General features: G+C 42.3%; 5 protein-coding genes across 6 annotated transcripts; all 5 read left to right on the forward strand.

Moving 5' to 3' along the window:
* Positions 1-487: 487 nt before the first annotated feature.
* Positions 488-4,610, forward strand: LOC119546267 (voltage-dependent anion-selective channel). The gene is made up of 4 exons (XM_037852440.1): positions 488-629; positions 3,090-3,409; positions 3,578-3,805; positions 3,873-4,610. The coding sequence occupies exons 2-4, from the start codon at positions 3,090-3,092 to the stop codon at positions 4,171-4,173; spliced, it is 849 nt and encodes a 282-aa protein (XP_037708368.1). The 5' UTR covers positions 488-629; the 3' UTR covers positions 4,174-4,610.
* A 1,937-nt stretch (positions 4,611-6,547) lies between these two features.
* LOC119546266 (voltage-dependent anion-selective channel) lies at positions 6,548-8,003 on the forward strand. The gene is made up of 3 exons (XM_037852439.1): positions 6,548-7,021; positions 7,280-7,504; positions 7,570-8,003. The coding sequence occupies exons 1-3, from the start codon at positions 6,699-6,701 to the stop codon at positions 7,919-7,921; spliced, it is 900 nt and encodes a 299-aa protein (XP_037708367.1). The 5' UTR covers positions 6,548-6,698; the 3' UTR covers positions 7,922-8,003.
* Positions 8,004-8,238: 235 nt separating this feature from the next.
* Positions 8,239-9,650, forward strand: LOC119546265 (voltage-dependent anion-selective channel). Its single transcript, XM_037852438.1, has 3 exons — positions 8,239-8,807; positions 9,025-9,255; positions 9,311-9,650. The coding sequence occupies exons 1-3, from the start codon at positions 8,314-8,316 to the stop codon at positions 9,609-9,611; spliced, it is 1,026 nt and encodes a 341-aa protein (XP_037708366.1). The 5' UTR covers positions 8,239-8,313; the 3' UTR covers positions 9,612-9,650.
* Positions 9,651-9,790: 140 nt separating this feature from the next.
* On the forward strand, positions 9,791-11,265 carry LOC119546264 (voltage-dependent anion-selective channel). Its single transcript, XM_037852437.1, has 3 exons — positions 9,791-10,374; positions 10,629-10,859; positions 10,918-11,265. Exons 1-3 carry the CDS (start codon positions 9,881-9,883, stop codon positions 11,216-11,218), a joined length of 1,026 nt encoding a protein of 341 aa, XP_037708365.1. The 5' UTR covers positions 9,791-9,880; the 3' UTR covers positions 11,219-11,265.
* A 2,016-nt stretch (positions 11,266-13,281) lies between these two features.
* On the forward strand, positions 13,282-18,261 carry LOC119546782 (leukocyte receptor cluster member 8 homolog). 2 transcript variants are annotated; one of them, XM_037853337.1, is made up of 6 exons: positions 13,282-13,487; positions 13,582-14,960; positions 15,028-15,772; positions 15,832-16,036; positions 16,096-16,303; positions 16,365-18,261. In XM_037853337.1, exons 2-6 carry the CDS (start codon positions 13,666-13,668, stop codon positions 16,516-16,518), a joined length of 2,607 nt encoding a protein of 868 aa, XP_037709265.1. In that variant the 5' UTR covers positions 13,282-13,487; positions 13,582-13,665; the 3' UTR covers positions 16,519-18,261. The 2 variants fall into 2 exon arrangements, with proteins under 2 accessions (XP_037709265.1, XP_037709266.1); XM_037853338.1 differs by having other exon boundaries at positions 13,282-13,483.
* Positions 18,262-18,423: the final 162 nt, after the last annotated feature.

Below are 18,423 nucleotides of genomic sequence, written 5' to 3' on the forward strand. Positions count from 1 at the left end.
TATTTTTAGCGACTATTTCACATTATTTTTAAGATAGTGAATTTATGGAACTGATAGAGCGTATTAATTTTGGCTTTAATTAACTTACAAATTATTTTTCAAATTTTTTTTTAGAATTTCCTTTACTTTTGTTTTTTTTTTTTTAATTTATATCACCTAGTTGGTACTCCCCTTTCGTCGTTGTTAAAACTTGTAATTGGAGGACATTGACAATGGACTAAAACAAATATTAAATTAGTCTTAAGATTTAATCCCGTTATTACTGCAACTTCAAAAAGCCAAATGCAAAAATATTGGTAAAATTTTTGTATCTAATTATTTGTAATATTCCCTGACAACCTAAAAACAAATTGGCCTAATAAATGATCGCCTAACTGCATTAGGAATTTACTCCAGATCTTGATCTCTGTTAACCCCACTGTTAACTCGTGTTAGCATTATGTTATCCACTAGTATTACCAAGTTATTTTAGTCCCTACATTTTTTAGGCAATTTGTGGTTAGATTTCGGATTCGCCAGCTGGTAACACTGAGGAAAATTAAAAAATTTTGTGGTCGTTTGTCGTGCGTGGTTGTCTCTGTTCCTCTGCGTTTCGCATTACACTCTAACCAAACTAAAACTCATTAAAAGTAAGTACAGACCCTTCTAGAGCCCTCCCTACAGGCAGGGAAATCCGCTGAAAGATTTTAAGAAACGGGAAAATAGGCTTTTCGGTGCTAGTGATTTCATAACCTCGAAAAGAAAAATTGCAAGTAGACACGCGCATGAACAAAAATCAAAAGGGCTGAGCACTTTTTTGGATGATGAAAGGCGAATTTGTTATCAGCAAATGGGGAGTGTTTTGGCAAAACAATTAGTTGATAAATCGGCAATTGCAGGGAAACTCTGCCGGTCAGCTATCACACACACACACACCCGCACGCACACCAGTGCAAGCACAGTTCATTGGCAGCAGCTGCCGGCGAATAAAAAAAGAAAAGAAGCAGAAAAAGCGATGGAAAAGTGCCTGGCAAATTTCTGTTACGTAACACTCGCAGCCAATGTGCTAGCACTCTCGTTTAAATTGTTTTGATCAATTCCGTTCGTTATCGCCATGTTGCCACCCACCTCGGCTCGCTCAATAAACATTTTCATTTTCGCTCTCGACTGTTCTTTATCACTGTTTGTTTGTGGTCATGTGAGGCTTGCACTTTTCGATTGTGGGTGATAGTTTTTCTGCGTGACGTCACCTGGAAAATCAATACCCCTTGCTGTGACACCTTTTCGTGCTGTCCGCTTCGTGCCTTCCATTGCCCATCGATTTCCCTCGTGTTATGCAACTGGCGAAAAGCGGGGCGAACACCCTCCCACTTCATAACCTCCCAGTCAAGGTCATCATCACCGAGATGAGCTGATTCATTTTCGCCGGGGAAGCCATCTCCCAGTATTTGTTCATTATCTAGTGACCAGGTTATATCACCTGACATCCAAAGAACAAGCAAAGTTCCTCCCATTTCTCGTTTGGCCGCTGGCCATAACGACTTTTGTTTGCCGCTAGCCGCTTTTCATAATTTTCCGCCTTGATTGCTTTGATTTTTCCCCACCACTGCATCTCTTAGACTACACGTAAAGAAATAGTTTATAGTTAGACCATTCAAATTTATGAATTAACTTATATGGAAGTACACATTTCGAGCATTTGTTAAAATGTAAAACTGATATTTTTGGAAATATTAATTGGATGTTAAAATATTAAGATACATAATATTAAAAAATGGTAGAGGATGTTTTGGAGACAGGTGCTTATAATAATTAGTAATAAACAATAATTATTGTTATATTTTTGTGCCCAATTTTCGCACCGCGACTGTATTTCGCATTCTTGACGTCACGCAAATAGAAACAGGGAAATAGAGACCAAAGCGGAGGCTGCAAAAGTGCAGTTAGCTGCTGTGTCAATGATCGCTTTCCTAGCGGACTGAACTGACCAGCAATTAATGCCAGCAAGTACGGAACGTAAACACACACAGAAAGCACAGCTATGGACAGAAAAATAGCGAGTCAGGGGATAAGGGATTCGTGATTCACAGAGATCAGAACTGTCAAGTGTATTACTTTTTTCTTTTTTAAAATTTTATTTTTAGTTTTGAGTTGAAGATAATAATGACCATTTTTGTGTATCTGAGCAATATTAACTTTGAGTGTTGACATCATGTGAATAAAATCATCCGGCTCTTAGAAAATCATCAGTTTTTAGAATCATCAGTCGCCAATAAATAGAGTAAACAAGAATTACACAAAAAAAAGAATTCACGCCTTTGAAGTCTGGGGTGTAGTGCCAATTTCGATCGAGAGTGTGTTATATATAACTACTAAAAACATATCATAGAACAATGGTCTGACCTAGATATAAAAATACTAAAATGTTTATACTTAAAATATCTTGTTCTTTTTTATAAATAATGAATCTTTTATACCTAATATTGTAAAACAACAACTACAGTTCAATCGATTTCTACATAGAATTTTCAACTATTTCACTTCGAGGAAAAAACATTTTAAATTAAGTTATTGTAGTACTATGGATCTCCGATCAACTTGTACGATTAGTTGTTCTTTCGCTGTTTTTATTTATCCCACTTTTCCCTGGCACTTTCTTTTGCCCCAGACGTACATTGACCTCTTCTCTCAGTCACAAGCAATTTTCTCTGCTTTAGTTGGTAATGCTGTGCCTCTGGCTGCCTTGAACACTAATTTAAATTGATTTATTTATTTTCGCCGCAAAAAATTGACATTTAGCCAAAGTGAAAATGAGGAAATGGCCTGAAAAATTCTTTGCCCATGCTAATGCTGTTTTTTTGCTTCCTCTAGTGTTAGTTTTCACTTTTCTTTTGCGAACGGCAGACACTTCTGATTTAAATTAGACAAAAAGTAATAATCATCATGTTGCTGATAAGATTAAACCAGCCCCCGTCCGTAAAACTTATCTTTCGAAATGCGCAATAATTGACCTGGCGAGTGAAATGATTTCGCTATAAATACCCCCATAGTCACGACTATCGATTATTCACCAACTAATTGGCGGCGCGTTTAAATCCAATCCATTCCAGATGGCTCCTCCATCATACAGCGATTTGGGCAAACAGGCTCGCGATGTCTTTAGCAAAGGCTACAACTTTGGCCTGTGGAAGCTGGATCTGAAGACCAAGACCTCGTCGGGCATCGAGTTCAACACAGCCGGACACTCCAACCAGGAGTCTGGCAAGGTCTTCGGCTCCCTGGAGACCAAGTACAAGGTCAAGGACTACGGCCTGACCCTGACTGAGAAGTGGAACACAGACAACACCCTGTTCACCGAGGTCGCTGTCCAGGATCAGCTCCTCGAGGGTCTGAAGCTGTCCCTGGAGGGCAACTTCGCTCCCCAGTCTGGGTAAGACTTAAAACCTAAGTACTATATTAAAAGCCATATTTTAGAAATTAGTAAAGACTTACGTGTGCTTAGCCACTTTTATTTAACGATTTGGCAAACTACTGATAGGTTTTACATGTTTGATTTCGTCAGATGTCTAATATTATATCATCTTTTCACCTCCGACAGCAACAAGAACGGCAAGTTCAAGGTGGCCTACGGCCATGAGAACGTCAAGGCCGATTCGGACGTGAACATTGATCTGAAGGGCCCCTTGATCAATGCTTCTGCCGTGCTTGGCTACCAGGGTTGGTTGGCCGGTTACCAGACCGCATTTGACACACAACAGTCCAAGCTGACCACCAACAACTTTGCCCTTGGCTACACCACCAAGGACTTTGTCTTGCACACAGCTGTGTAAGTATTACTACTTGGCCACTGGGATTAAATGAATACGAATTAATGGTTTCCTTTTTCTGATCAGCAACGACGGCCAGGAGTTCAGCGGCTCGATCTTCCAACGCACTTCGGACAAGCTGGATGTGGGTGTGCAGCTGTCGTGGGCCAGCGGCACCAGCAACACCAAGTTCGCCATCGGCGCCAAATACCAGCTGGATGACGATGCTAGCGTGCGCGCTAAGGTGAACAACGCCAGCCAGGTGGGTCTGGGATACCAGCAGAAGCTGCGCGACGGTGTCACCCTGACCCTGTCCACGCTGGTCGATGGCAAGAACTTCAATGCCGGTGGCCACAAGATCGGTGTTGGTCTGGAGCTGGAGGCCTAAGTCGATGGTTTCCCGCCAGTCGAGGAATCTTTGAACGTTGTCTAACATCCCCACACGCCTAACAACAAGAACAACAGCAGCCAGTCAAGTGCAGTAACAACAAGAATAAACAAAATAAAAGAAAAGATATTCTTCAAAAAATAACAACACACAGTCAAATATAAAGAGAATCTGCACATCCTAACGATTAGATTGGATCAGTTGTCACCCGGCCAGCCGGCCATCACCACTTCCGCCCACTCCCTGCCCCAGCCACCCGAATCTGCAGAAGAGACACTGCCAACAAACGATGCAAGGGGTGGGTGGTTCAATCGCTTGGTCGGTCCGTCGTCGTTGGATGTAGCTTTGATTAGTGCATTGAAAATTAGCAAATTTGTTGTTGGCGAAAGTACAGTAAAAATACATTTACCTATTAAAAAAAATATTGAAACGGAATATTATGGCTCTAAAGGCATCGCATTTTTTCAGTTAGGGGTTGCGGCGAAACTAGGACACACACAACCCCACATTATCATTAACAACCTTTTACTTTTCGTTGTGCATTTACATGAGAAATAAATCGAGAAGAAACGAATGTCATGATTGCAGCGTTGATGGAGCATTTCAAAAGAATTGGGGACACCTTTTTTAAAAAACAACAATTTGATATTTTTAAGAAATTTGGTTACAACTATTGGGTTGGCAAGAAAGTCATGTCGTTTTTTTTCAATATTTTCAAAGATGATTTATTTATATCAGGACTTATAATTAATCAATTATGTATTGGCCGTTTTGTTCGACCACTAATGACCATCTCTCGGGCAGCTGCATAATTCCGCGCTCGAAGAACTTTTGGTCTTTTCCAGCAAAGAATCGAGACAAGTGGTTTTCGACAGCCTCATCTGAATCAAAGTTTTTACCATTCAAAGAGTTTTGAAGAGAGCGAAACAAATGGTAATGTGAAGGTGCTAAGTCCGGACTATAAGGTGGATGTGGTAGCACTTCCCAATTCAGCTCCGTTAATTTTTGCCGAGTGACCAAAGATGTGTGGGGCCTAGCGTTGTCATGGTGAAAGACTATACCCTTGCGATTAGCTAGTGCCGGCTCCTTTTCTTTAATTTTTTCCGCCAAATTGGATAGCTGGCGACAGTACACATCTGAATTGATGGTTTCATTCCGTCCCAGCAGCTCAAAGTGCACTACACCCTTCCAATTCCACCAAACAGACAGCATAACTTTCCTCTGATGGATATCGGCCTTTGATGTGGCTTGGGCTGGCTCATCTTTCTTGCTCCATGATCTTTTTCGTTGGACATTATTGTAAACAACCCACTTTTCGTCGCCAGTAATGATCCGCTTCAAAAAAGGATCGTTTTTAATCCGTTGCAGCAGAGAATAGCAGATGTTGATACGCTTAGTTAGGTGAATTTCCTTTAAGTTATGCGGAACCCAAACATCGAGCTTGCTTACGTAGCCAAGTTTCTTCAAATGGTTTTCAACCGTTGTATGCGACACACTGAGCTTCTCTGACATCTCCCGCGTTGAATAGCGCCGGTTTTCATCCAGCAAAGCCTGAATTTGTTCGTCAAAAACGGCCGATGGTCGACCAGAACGTGGGGCGTCTTTAACTCCAAAATCTCCAAGCCTGAATTTGGCAAACCAGCGCTGACATTGGCGATCACTCATGGCATAATGATCCGCTTCAAAAAAGGATCGTTTTTAATCCGTTGCAGCAGAGAATAGCAGATGTTGATACGCTTAGTTAGGTGAATTTCCTTTAAGTTATGCGGAACCCAAACATCGAGCTTGCTTACGTAGCCAAGTTTCTTCAAATGGTTTTCAACCGTTGTATGCGACACACTGAGCTTCTCTGACATCTCCCGCGTTGAATAGCGCCGGTTTTCATCCAGCAAAGCCTGAATTTGTTCGTCAAAAACGGCCGATGGTCGACCAGAACGTGGGGCGTCTTTAACTCCAAAATCTCCAAGCCTGAATTTGGCAAACCAGCGCTGACATTGGCGATCACTCATGGCATCTTTACCATACACTTCGCACAATTTTTCGCGAGCTTCGACCGCTTTTTTTCCTTTTCGGAAGTAAAAAAGCAAAATATGCCGAAAATGCTCACTTTGGTCCTCCATGTTTAATTTGCTATAGCTTCCACAAATGTTATCGAATAATTACCAAATTTTCGTCGATAGTACCTAAGACAATAATCTTTAAAACGATACTAAAAAGTGTGACCCTGGTGCTCGATTAGTCGTAAATAAATTAGATTAAAAACGATTACTAAAAAAAACGACATGACTTTCTTGCCCACCCAATATACATAGCTTCGTATAAAAATGAAGTAAAGTACGTTTCAGGTTAAGCACAGGAAACCATGCATTATAGTTCAAAGATGTCCAGCCTGTACAAAACTAGACACTGATCAGGCAGCATTAGATAAAAATTTTCGGCAAACCGAGGCTGTTAAAGCGTAGAGAACAAAAATTTCGAAATCAGTCGGGCCTTACATACCATACCACCTTTTTATTCCGCCCACAATGGCTCCAACGCCTACATATCCCGATCTGGGTAAGCTGGCCCGCGATCTTTTCAAGCGCGGCTACCATCCGGGAATCTGGCAGATCGACTGCAAGACTCTGACCAATTCGGGGATCGAGTTCTTCACCACGGGCTTCGCCAGCCAGGACAACAGCAAGGTGTCCGGCTCTCTGCAGAGCAAGTACAAAATCGAAGACCAGGGTCTGACCCTCACGGAGCGATGGAACACGGAGAACTGGCTCTTTGGCGAGATAATGCAGCGAGACAAGTTGGCTCAGGGTCTGATGCTGGCCCTCGAAGCCAAGTTTCAACCAGGATCAAAGTGCGTACGGGGTTATATCCAATCTAATATAATCTTTATAGGGTTTAAAAAACATTTATATCAAGTCGGGTCGGAATCGGTAAATCTTTTTTTTTATTTAAACCAAATACAGTATATCCTTTTACTGTACTAGTAACGGGTATAAGTTATTATCACAGTTTTTAAGCTACAGAACTTTACCTTTATTATGTGTGGTGTTACCATCTAATGATCCTTAAAATAATCCACATAAATTATTGATATTACTATCGGTTACAGCGAGGCGGATGGAAAGTTCAAGATGGGCTATGCCCAGGAGAATTTCAACTTCCTGGCCGACATTGGGCTAAACTCGGAGCCGATATTGAACTGCTCGCTGGTTGTGGGCCACAAGGAGTTCCTGGGCGGAGTGGGAACCGAGTTCGATATTGGCAACACGGAATTTAAAAGCTGGAAAGTGGCCTTGGGTTGGTCCAACGAAACCGCAACCCTCCATGGCGAGCTGTAAGTGCGAAACAGGAATGAAATTATGAGAGGTTTTTACTCAATCCTTTCTACACACTTTGCAGAAAGAACGGAGACACCTGGCTGGCCTCACTCTTTTACAAGGTGAACGAGAAGATCGATGCCGGTGTAGAGGTCACCAAAGGCGCCGGTGGCGGTGGTGGAGGAAACGCCGAAAACCCCGAGGGCGCAGAGCAGGACGGAGGCGGAGATGTGATCGTCAACCTGGGCATGATCTATCACCTGGAGGAAGAAGCCCTCATCCGTGCCAAGATCAACAACGTGGTGGAGCTGGGCCTGGGATATGAGCAGAAGCTGCGCGAGGGCATCACCGCCTCCATTTCCGCGGTGCTGGATTGCAACAACTTCAAGGACGGAAACCACAGATTGGGAGTGGGCGTGGCCCTCCAGTGCTAATTGATTTCTGACGGCAGTCACTCAACGATTTAAATTTCCAAATTGGTTTATCTTTATTCAAATGGCAAATACATCTCCTTTTCAAAAATAAAGTTTACTTAAAGAAATACATCGAGAGGTTATTTATTAAAAATGTTAGAATCCGAAGACTTTTAAAGAGTCTTAACAAGCAAGTAAAGCGATAGGTGTTAGAATGGGTTTCTAATTATTATACTACTTCCAAATTATTAAAATAATTATACATCAAAGACTTTAAAAAAAGAATAGGAAAATTTACTTATTATTCTATATATTTTGATCACACCCCCTTTGATCCTTCTATCAGATTTTCATCGGCCCCCAAATTCCAAGTGAATCCTAAACTAACACGTTCGATAATATTATATTGCACCATGCCCATGAGATACAGGATACGAAACTTGTTCAGGAAGAACAAACGGAAACGTCTGGCATCCGAAAATGAGCCGGATACCACTGACAATAGTGGTGGCGATGCACAGAACACCAGCAGCGAGGAGGAAGCTAAGAAGGAGAATCGAGTGGAGATCCTGCCGCCTCCGCCGGTAGAGGGCGAGATGCCCAGTTACTTCCATGTGGGCCTCCTGGCTAAGATGTGCCTCATCCACGGATACTCCAATGGCCTTTGGAAGCTGCAGAGCACCTCGAAGACGGATAAGGACTTCTTCCTGAGCAGCTTTGGCGAGGGCTATCCAACCTGGAACTCTGTCTACGGTGGATTGGAGGCCTACAAAGAAGAGGGTAACTTTCATGCATCCCTTGCCTGGCTGTCCGATGGGTACATGCTGTCCGACCTTGGATCACGTGGAGAAGCTCTCGGCGGGACGTGGTCCTCTGTATTCAAGTCTATGCTCAGCACAAATGACGGGTGAGTCTGATACGAATCACAGGATATGTTAGAATTAATGGAATCCTTAAATGTCATGCAGCTTTAATGTTCTGGGTTCAGAAATATAGGTATATGGGTTTAGGTCTGAAAACGAAGCTCTAAACTTAGAAATCGTGAGGATTATTTTAACTTTACTATCTCGAAAAATATACAATATTGAAATATATTTAGTAAAAACACATTTATATATTTACAGATGTGAATACCAATGCAAGGTGAAGTGTGGCTTCGAACGCAAGCCCGGGAAAATAGAGCTGTATGTTCCTATTTACAAGGATCCCCTCTTTATGGGCTACATTCTGTGCGAACCTGCTACAAATTATTTGTTGGGTTACCGCACAGTACTTAATGTGGAGGATAAAAAATTCGACATGCATGCCTTTTGCGTGGGCTATAGCAATAATTCCACAGAAGTGGGAATGAAACTGTAGGTAACTACCGACTTTATTGCATTTACATGACTAATGTACATCACATTTTAGTGAGAACTTCGAGACCATTCGAGGATCGATTTTCCAGCGCATTGGAGAAAAGTGGGCCTTGGCCTTGAAGGCAAACCTTTATGGAAACGTGAATGCCAAGAGTGTTCACGTTGGGGGCCAGTACGAGTTGGAGCCTGGCACTTTGCTAAAGGCAAAAGTGCGAGGGGATACTCGCATTGGGTTTATTTTTCAACGTAGATTTCGTGAGGACATTGAAGCTTTGTTTCACGTTTGCTTCGAAGGAAAAGATCCCATCAATGGAAAGCATAAATTTGGCGCCTCTTGGTACTTTAATATGTAGGCGATAAATTATCGTGTTTGTAATCTTTTAAAATGAAAATAAAAACTAAATAAAATCCAAAATATAAATTACTTTAATTTCGATTAATACTGACTTCAAATTTATGATTTTAAACTCCTTGATGTATAATCACGGTGCCAATCCCAATTCATTGACTAAAGTCACTTTATACTACACTCGTAGTTGTTGTTAGACGTGTCAGATTTTTCGTTTTACGTCAAAATTTAAAATTTTTTCCCAATTATTTTCGATTTTTTAAGTTTTTTTCAATGCCAAAAGCAAAGGAACGGCTTCGCAGCTTATTCCGCAGGAACAAAAAGCGTAATCGTCCTACAACATATCCTAAGGACGAGGAGAAAAAAGAAGAGGAGCCAGCTAATCAGGAGGAGTCTGCAGAGCCCAGTAAGAAGGATGAAATGGAGATAATGCCCAATCCTCCGGAAGAGGGAGAAATGCCCTCGTACTTCCACGTGGGCGCCTTGGCAAAGGACCTTCTTATCACCGGTTTCAAAATCGGCGCCTGGAAAGTGGAGTGCAACACGAGGACGGACAATGACTACTACCTGAGCACCTTCGGCGAGGGATATCCCACCATGGATTCCGTCTTTGGAGGAATCGAGGTGTTCAAGGAAATTGATAACTATAATATGTCCCTTGGCTGGTTCACCAACAAAGAAATTGTGTCGGAGATTGGAGTGCATGGCATCAACTTTGAAAGTCGGTGGTACGCGCTCTTGAAGTCGACAATTGGCACAAAAGACGGGTAAGTTCTTTCGAGGGGCTTATGTGTAACTCTTTCGTCTTCAATATTTCAATACTAATAAAAATGATCTTAAAAGTCTAAAAAGAGTCTTTACACCTTAAAGATCACCTGATTTAAGCAGTTAATAAAGCTTTTGTTCACTTTTTTAAAGTTGTTTCTAACCAAAAAAGTATATTGAATGTAATGTCCATGATACTACCTAAAATAAGACTCTTGGTACTATACTTTAATAATGTTACTGATTTACTTTATAGAGTGACTTTTAAAACCAAGCTGAAGTGTGGCTTTGAGCGAAATCCTGTGAAAGTGGAGCTGGTGGTACCCGTTTACAAAGAACCCCTTTTCTTGGGCTACGTCGTGGTTACTCCAGTCGAAAATTGGCTTCTGGGATATCGGGCAGCTTACAACCTGGACGATAAAGGTTTCGATAAGCACGCTTTTTGTTTGGGCTATAACAATGGAAGGACCGAAGTGGGCCTGAAACTGTAGGTTCTCCTTGATTAAATTAAAGAAATTAATATTCTTTTAAAATTCCACTTACAGTGAGAATTTCGAGGACCTGCGAGGATCGATATTTCAACGGATTGGCGAAAGGTGGGCCTTTGCTATAAAGTCGAACCTTTACAGTTCTGAAAATGTCAAACAGTTTGCGTTTGGCATTGAGTACGACTTCCAGAATGGAACGTTGGTGAAGGCCAAAGTGCGCGAGGACTCAAGAACAGGGTTTGTCTATCAAACCAAAATGGGCGAAAACATTGATGTCATGTATCACCTGGCTTTTGATGGCGTAGACCCTGTTGGTGGAGCTCATAGGATAGGTGTTTCCTGGGACTTTCACTGTTAGAGAAATATTTAAAAGGCTTATATCGAAACTTTGAGACTTTGTTAGTATGCCCAACTATCTGTGATAAAAAAACATTAGTATAAATATTTTATTTTGATGTAATGTTTTTATTGGAAATCTGTGTTTCCTGACCTCTTATAGAATATGTTACCTACCTCCAAGGCGTGGAAGAAATTTTTATTTCAAGTTACTTCTTCCGTTTACCCGTTAATTCTTTATTAGAAAACTGGCTCTTCTATTTGAAATTACTTGTATGTAAGGACTACAGGGATGGCTTTAGATAATCATAATCATAATAATAAAGTTATTTTACATGTGAAAAAAAATAATGTAGTTTCTTTCTTTTTTGAGTTTAATATCAATAATTTAATATATCAAGTACCTAAAGTAACATCTTTTATTTACTTTTTTTAAACATAAAAAAATTTTAAATTTTTTGCTGTCGTACTGTTTACAAAACTAAAATTAGCAAGGAAAATTGAGTATCAGATAACAGGGTCATCAACTATTATTTTTGTATATTTCCTTTTAAAATCAATAAAGAAATTTAAAAAGTAAACCCTTTTTCATATTTGGAAAATGTTGCGTTTCAGTCCTAATGGTCATTTTTAAATCCTGCCTATCAATTTGAATATATTGGGTTGGCAAGAAAGTCATGTCGTTTTTTTTCAATATTTTCAAAGATGATTTATTTATATCAGGACTTATAATTAATCAATTATGTATTGGCCGTTTTGTTCGACCACTAATGACCATCTCTCGGGCAGCTGCATAATTCCGCGCTCGAAGAACTTTTGGTCTTTTCCAGCAAAGAATCGAGACAAGTGGTTTTCGACAGCCTCATCTGAATCAAAGTTTTTACCATTCAAAGAGTTTTGAAGAGAGCGAAACAAATGGTAATCTGAAGGTGCTAAGTCCGGACTATAAGGTGGATGTGGTAGCACTTCCCAATTCAGCTCCGTTAATTTTTGCCGAGTGACCAAAGATGTGTGGGGCCTAGCGTTGTTATGGTGAAAGACTATACCCTTGCGATTAGCTAGTGCCGGCTCCTTTTCTTTAATTTTTTCCGCCAAATTGGATAGCTGGCGACAGTACACATCTGAATTGATGGTTTCATTCCGTCCCAGCAGCTCAAAGTGCACTACACCCTTCCAATTCCACCAAACAGACAGCATAACTTTCCTCTGATGGATATCGGCCTTTGATGTGGCTTGGGCTGGCTCATCTTTCTTGCTCCATGATCTTTTTCGTTGGACATTATTGTATACAACCCACTTTTCGTCGCCAGTAATGATCCGCTTCAAAAAAGGATCGTTTTTAATCCGTTGCAGCAGAGAATAGCAGATGTTGATACGCTTAGTTAGGTGAATTTCCTTTAAGTTATGCGGAACCCAAACATCGAGCTTGCTTACGTAGCCAAGTTTCTTCAAATGGTTTTCAACCGTTGTATGCGACACACTGAGCTTCTCTGACATCTCCCGCGTTGAATAGCGCCGGTTTTCATCCAGCAAAGCCTGAATTTGTTCGTCAAAAACGGCCGATGGTCGACCAGAACGTGGGGCGTCTTTAACTCCAAAATCTCCAAGCCTGAATTTGGCAAACCAGCGCTGACATTGGCGATCACTCATGGCATCTTTACCATACACTTCGCACAATTTTTCGCGAGCTTCGACCGCTTTTTTTCCTTTTCGGAAGTAAAAAAGCAAAATATGCCGAAAATGCTCACTTTGGTCCTCCATGTTTAATTTGCTATAGCTTCCACAAATGTTATCGAATAATTACCAAATTTTCGTCGATAGTACCTAAGACAATAAGCTTTAAAACGATACTAAAAAGTGTGACCCTGGTGCTCGATTAGTCGTAAATAAATTAGATTAAAAACGATTACTAAAAAAAACGACATGACTTTCTTGCCCACCCAATATTATAATTAAAAGATTCAGCGGTTAGGTGAATGCCCCCAATATCTACTGCAGCGTGGCCGCTTTGTTTGGCGGATTTTTGACGCAGCAAGCGATGGTCACACCGAATTCTCTTGTCATCGATTTTTCTGTCTCTCTTCTTCATACGAAAAAAAAAGTTCATCTGTCCAGACGTGTTTAAATATCGTGTTGAAATCAGGCAAAAAGTAGAGTTTTCCGAGTGTTCTCGTGCATTTGCAGATAGTTACTTGCATTGCGCGACCGTTTTACTTAGTTATTGCAGCGCAAACGGCGTTTAAGACGCGAAAATTGAAGCCAAAAGTGCCAGTTCTCGGAGGCCAAAGTAGGTAAGAAATAAAAATGGCGTCACATACCATCGCACACACACCCATACTAACGACTACATTTTCCACATTTTTGTACCCTTTGTTCCGAAATCAGGGGCTGAAATAGCAAAATCCAAAGGTAAGTTCAGGTAAAAAAAACAAAGGCCACCTTTAGCGAAAGAGCGTGAGAGGGAGTACCATGTCGGAGGCCATGAGTGCCCCACCGCCCCTAATTCCGCAGCTGCAGGAGATGCAGCAGCAGCAACAACAACAGCAGCAGGGCGGCAATCCCGGTAATCTCGCCCAGCAGTGGAGCAACTACGCCTGGTATGCCAACCAAAATGCCGCCTACCAGCAGCAATATCAGCAGTACTACCAGTACTGCATGCGCTACCAGCAGCAGCAGCAACAGCAGGTAACCTCGACGGTCAGTGCTTCGAATGCGCCGCCGGGCTTCAGCAATGCGCTGGCGGTACCGCCACCCCTTCCTTCGGGTCCGCCACCCCCACCACCGCCCAAAATTGGCCAAACAGCGGCCCAAAACAAGCAGCAGCAACAACAACAGCAGCAACAGCAAAAGAATTTCGGGGGAATACGTTTCAATTTAAATTTAAACCAAAAGCGGTTGGCTGGTGCCCCCAATCCCCTGCAACAACAACAACTACAGCAGCAGCAACAGGTCATGCAAATGTACAATAACAATAACAACAACAACAACAACAGCAGCAGCAATAGCAACAAAAAGAAGCGGAAGCGTAACAACAAAAACAAGAGTTTTGAGCAATCGGTTTATAGCAATCCGTTTAACAATCAAGCTCAAGCTACGCCCATAGCACCACCCCCGCCCATTATTAGCGCCAGCGATGTGGGCGTGCCGATCACCCCTGATCTAAGTAAACCACCGCCACCATTGCCACTGGCCATAGTGGCCCCCACAGAGAATCCCCAACAGCAACATCAGCAGCAGCAACTTCAGCAACAACAACAGCAACAGACTGCTTCTCCCGCTCCACCGCAAGCGTCCCCATTTAAGCGGCCCAACAGCTTTCAAATGGCCTCCAACGATTCCTGGCCGGACGCCCTCAATCAATATGTGGCCCGTTGCTACTCAAAGTGTAACACAGACCTCGACAAGGATCAGATTGACATATGCCTGAAGGGCAAGATTATAGCGGCGGCCAATCGCAATGAGCTGTGGACGCGGGACTGGGACAACGAACCCATGCCCACGGTACACAGCGAGCGGGACGGCATCGATGTGGTGCTAAGCAATGTGACGCCCCCGCAGCCGCAGCGAAGCAACTACTTCCAGAAGAAGCTGGAGCAGGAAAGGGAGCGGGAGAGAGAACGCGAGCCGGAGAAGGCCCCGAACAAGGGCTCCTCGGGTATAGTGAATCAGTTTAAGCAGAAGGTCAATCAGTTTAACAAGTCATCGTCCGGCTACGGTTCCCATCATCACTCTTCGTCATCGAGATACTCCAGGAGTCGTTCGCGGTAAGTTTTGGCGTCTCCCTTTGTCAATTGAACTTGAAATCTAAACCAGTTTATTTACCCCTTTCAGATCGCCATCATCTTCAAACTCGTTGAAGTACTCGAGCAAGAAACGGTACTCGCGATCGCGCTCCCGTTCGCGTTCCCGCTCGCGATCTCCCCGCTCCCGATCGTGCTCCCGCAGTAGCGATGCCAGCAGTCCCCCGGCGCGAAAGGTTATCCGCAAATCGGGCTCCAACGAATCCCTAAATTTTATACCACTCACCGCGAACTTATCTCGGAAGCAGCAGAAAATGCTGATGAAGAAGGGCAAGCGCGCAGCGGCAGCTGCAGCAGCAGCCGCTGGCTCCGGTCAGGCGAAAAAGAAGCCGCCTCACTTCTACTCCAACCAGTCGTCCGTCGGCGGAGCTGTTGATGATGACACAGCGCGCTTGCAACAGCGTGCGGCACGATTTTCGCAGCAGGGCTCCAGCTCGGCCAAGAAATCTGTCGTCGCCATTGCAAGCTCACCGTTTGGTCTCACCACGGCCAAGAACAAGAAAAAAATGATGCAGCAGCAGCAGCACCATCGTTCTGCCTTCTACGAGGACACCGAGGCGGCTGGCGGCTTAGATCTTCTCGATTTGCATATTGTAGGCACTTGTAGGGACCTAGAGAAATCGTTTTTGCGTCTCACCAAGGCGCCGTCGCCGTCAGAGGTGCGACCTGTCGAGGTGCTCACCCACTCTCTGGTTAATGTAAAGGAAAAATGGCGTGCCAATCAGGATTACCACTATGCGTGTGATCAGTTGAAGTCCATTAGGCAGGATCTGACTGTAAGTAACGATTTCTAAAGATACAAAAACAACCATCATAACCATTATAATTTCTATAGGTCCAGGGTATTCGCGATCAATTTACGGTTGAGGTGTATGAGACGCACGCTCGTATTGCCATGGAGAAGGGAGACCACGAGGAGTTCAACCAATGCCAGACGCAACTGAAGATGCTGTACATGGAGATTGACGGAAAGAGCGTCAATGCTTTGGAATTCACAGCTTATCGCATACTCTACTACATTTTCACTAAGAATACCTTGGGTAGGTTTATTGATTCTTAAGTACTTTCGGTTTAAATTAACACTGATTTTGTCATGTAGACATTACCACTGTCCTGCGCTCCATTACGGCTGATCAACGCGAGAGTCCTGTCATTGCACACGCCCTACAGTTCCGATCTGCGTGGTCGCTCGGGAACTACTGCAAATTGTTTTCTCTGTACAAGACGGCGCCTCTTATGTCCGGCCACATGATTGAGTGGTTCCTGGAGAGGGAGCGCAAGGCGGCTTTGCGTGTCATTATTAAATCGTAAGTTGAGAATTGGTAAATCTTGTTGATAATTGTTACTTATAAATACCATATTTTTCAGTTATCGTCCCAACATTAGTGTTGACTATATAACCAATATTCTGGCCTTTGAGAGCTCCGAAAAATGCAAAGAATGGCTCGACACCTTCAGTTTGCCTTATGCCGCCAATGGTGCGCAAGTCGATTGTAAAAACGCAGCTGCCATTGCCATTTGAGGCGACTTTCACATAAGGCAGATTACCTGCTGAGAAGCACTATATGATTTTGTACCTGATTTCCGATTTTTTCGGATTTTAGTGTCCTTTGTCGGACTTCGGATGCAACTTCCCTGGCCCCACTTAACTTACTTTGTACATATTTTTGTAGATCGCGATTCCCCTTCGTTACACAGTTAGGATTTGCTTTACTCCCCTTCTTAAGCTTCCAATTATCTTCGAATAAGTGAGCCTTAGAATTCTTCGTTTTTTTAGGAGCTTTAAAGTGTAGACTTCTTCGTAGGGGATAATATTTTACAAGGAAAACAGTTCATCGAAAGAAAAGATACAACAAACATCACGGGAAACATAAATCTACTTCACATTAATTCTGTACTGCAATTTAAACTACAACTAAATGTTGTAGAAGGAAAGCCTGCTTGCACCTAGCTCTGGAGTCGCCAAAATACTGGATGAATCAATAACGATTTTAGAAGGCCCGAACTGTCGACGGCGAAGCCATACCCCGGATTGTAGATTTCACTACTAGGAACTGGAGTTACCGAATTCCTAGAAGGATCAACTTGATATCTGCGGTTACGTTATGGATTCAGCTACGGATACTGTATTTTACAACGGGAAAGCAGAAAACATCTGTATAGTTTGCTTGGCGGAACAGGAATACTTTCATGTTTTTGAAACCTAAACCGTCACGATCTTCGGAACATTTTCGTCTGGTCAGCGTGGGTCTTCATTCCTTTTATTTAAAACCGCGGCAAACTGTATATATTTTTTCAAACAACAAAATCCTACAAGATCCCCGACTCAAAACTCGTCAGAATTCTACAAGATTAACCTGAAACCAAAAGTGCGTGACCTCCCAATGAATATGAAGAACTTGAGAACTGAAGTGAATCAATTCCAAATGAGGTCACACACCTCTTGAATAACAACTCTACTAAAAGTGTACTCTCGCAAAACTAACATGAAATAATACACATGCAGAAACAAAATCAGATGCGATCATCGAACTCCGAGAGTCCAAAAGCTTGGTGCTGAGAATTCATCTTTGTTTCGTTGTGATTATTTACTCATTTTATCGTCATTTGATCACTTCATTTTTAAACTAGTTTTAAGGTTTAGGCTTAATGATTGTTGTCTTATTTAAATTATTGCAAAGGATTATACTAATGTTCTGTCTCTCTATTGTATACCTGTATATATACAACCATCCAATCCACCACCAAGAACTACAACAAGAACGAGCCTGCATGTATATTCTCCGGAAGTTCAAAGTCAACGTTTCGGAAAATGGCAAAGTCAACCTGGTCTTCCCCGTCGCCACAAATCATCGGTGAAATGGCAGTCGAAAAATCATCAAATATTCGCGACATTTGTAAGCTCTTCCAATTTTTATTCGTGTTACAAAAAAAAATTGTATACAAAAATTTCGAGTCTATGGGGTAGCACATAAGCAATTGGTCATAATCCTATAATCAGTGGATACTTTTTTATAGGGGGAGTTAGACAAGAAACCTAACTCTTCTTTATTATACAGTAATTATACAATAGACTAGGATTAAAGGTATAGGCTAAGTTTACCTGTTATATTTATTTTTAATTTTCTTGAATGTTGGAAAATGATGAAAAAATTCAAGATTTCAAATGCTCTTTCAAATATTTATGCAAAACATGGGATCCCGTTTGCATGAAAAGTGAGAGTTATAATTCCGCTTTAACAATAAACATAACAAAACGCAGCAACTGGTGTTTTTCTCTTGGTGAATTTTCCCATTCAGGATAAGGTCGTCGTAACAACAATCCTCAACAATCCATTTGCAATAAAAATCAGGAGCTTTAGCCAGGACACACGCCATCCTGAGCTTGTTGCAGCGTGGGAGGCGAGCTTTCAACAACACCCAAAGG

This window comes from Drosophila subpulchrella, chromosome 2L (genome assembly GCF_014743375.2).
Source record: "Drosophila subpulchrella strain 33 F10 #4 breed RU33 chromosome 2L, RU_Dsub_v1.1 Primary Assembly, whole genome shotgun sequence".
NCBI classification, from domain to species: Eukaryota; Metazoa; Arthropoda; class Insecta; order Diptera; family Drosophilidae; genus Drosophila; species Drosophila subpulchrella.